General features: G+C 54.2%; 1 protein-coding gene across 4 annotated transcripts in view; it reads left to right on the top strand.

Annotated features, from left to right (window-relative positions):
• LOC102775091 (signal transducer and activator of transcription 5B-like) overlaps window positions 1-1186 on the top strand; it is a 34354-nt gene extending 33168 nt beyond the window's left edge. For 2 of the 4 annotated variants that reach the window (XM_015570552.1, XM_015570551.1), the window contains exon 5: window positions 474-1186. In XM_015570552.1, the coding sequence (XP_015426038.1) occupies window positions 474-749 (276 nt within the window). In that variant the 3' untranslated portion in view covers window positions 750-1186. The remainder of the gene's footprint in view (window positions 1-473) is intronic. The other 2 variants (XM_006773864.2, XM_006773865.2) reach the window with 1 other exon arrangement.
• The last annotated feature ends 221 nt before the right edge of the window (window positions 1187-1407 follow it).

Here is a 1407-nt window from a genome sequence, read left to right as displayed (position 1 = left end):
CCCCACCACTACCTGTAATGTCACTTTGGGGTCTCCAGGATGATACCTGGGAGAGGTTCCCCTGATTCCCTCTCCCCTCAGTCACAAGTAGGTCTTGAATGAGAGCAAAGACACTGCGTGTTCACCTGCCTGTTCCCCACTTTGCCCCCAGGGGTCATCATCATTAGTAGGAAAACCCAGGTAACTTGGAAAGGAGTTAGATGGACCGTGATTGGGATAGCCTGGTGGAGGCCAGAGCTGCACTAGGAGTTCCTGCTGTGTTGTAGGAGGACGCCATGGTCTGCCAGCGCACCCATTTCTCCTCTTTTCCGTCTACACCAATTCTCACAAATGACGTTTGCAACTCCTAGGACTCAAAGTTAAGGTTTTGGGGTTTCATCCCCGTGATAGGTGCTGGCCGATCCCTTGCTTTGAGGCCTGAGTGGTCTCCCGTCCTCACTGCTGCCTGCACTCTGCCCCCGCTCTGTGTCCAGGGCGCCTCTCCAGCCGGGAGTCTTGCCGACATCATGTCCCAGAAACACCTTCAGATCAACCAGACCTTCGAGGAGCTGCGGCTGGTCACGCAGGACACGGAGAATGAACTGAAGAAGCTGCAGCAGACTCAGGAGTACTTCATCATCCAGTACCAGGAGAGCCTGAGGATCCAGGGTGAGGCGGGAGCGGGGCTGGGAAGAAGCTCAGGTCCTGTCGGGAGGGAACCAGCTGCCTTTCTCTGGAGCATCGGGGACTCATTTGCATTGGGAAGATGAGGCCTGAGAAGGGGAGAAGGCAGAGGCTTGCCTTCGGAGAGTGTGGCTCCCACTCAGGCTTCCCGTACCCAGCCAGCTCCTGGTCTTGCAGGAAGCGCTCCCAGTCAGTGGACAGCACCCAGACGGTGGTTTTGTATGTTTTAGGTGCTGCTTTACTCTCTGAGCAGGGCCAGTTTAAGGGCTCAGGACTGTGTTTCTGGTGACAAACTTTTCATGTTCTGCACAGCTATTCAGAGAGGCCATCCTGGGGCACATCAGTTGCCTGTAGACAAAGGCCCCCCCCTTCCTGGTGGGAATCTAGCCTGGCACTCTGGGTACAGAGAACTTCAGAGTCAGCCCAGAGGCTGTGGAGCCTCAACAGCACCCTCTGTTGTCCTTATGGGAGCCTGGCAGTGTGGCAGTGGTTTCCTCAGAGAAGCCTTTGCTGCACAAACCAGCCATTCAAACACACACACACAATACCAAGCGTGTGGGCGCCGTCCTGTAATTATATCGATACTGTTTATTAACTGTGTCTTCCCCATTAGGATGTAAATTCTTTGAGAAGGGACTGTGTCTTACATCTCTATACCCTCAGGCCAGCACATTGCCTGAATCACAGTAGGTGTTGAATAGATGTCGGTGGGATGAGTCTAGCACAGGGGTGGGCAAACTTTTT

The sequence above is a fragment of the Myotis davidii genome, unplaced genomic scaffold (genome assembly GCF_000327345.1).
Source record: "Myotis davidii unplaced genomic scaffold, ASM32734v1 scaffold1527, whole genome shotgun sequence".
Lineage (NCBI taxonomy): Eukaryota > Metazoa > Chordata > Mammalia > Chiroptera > Vespertilionidae > Myotis > Myotis davidii.
This window is presented reverse-complemented; position numbering and strand designations above follow the sequence as displayed.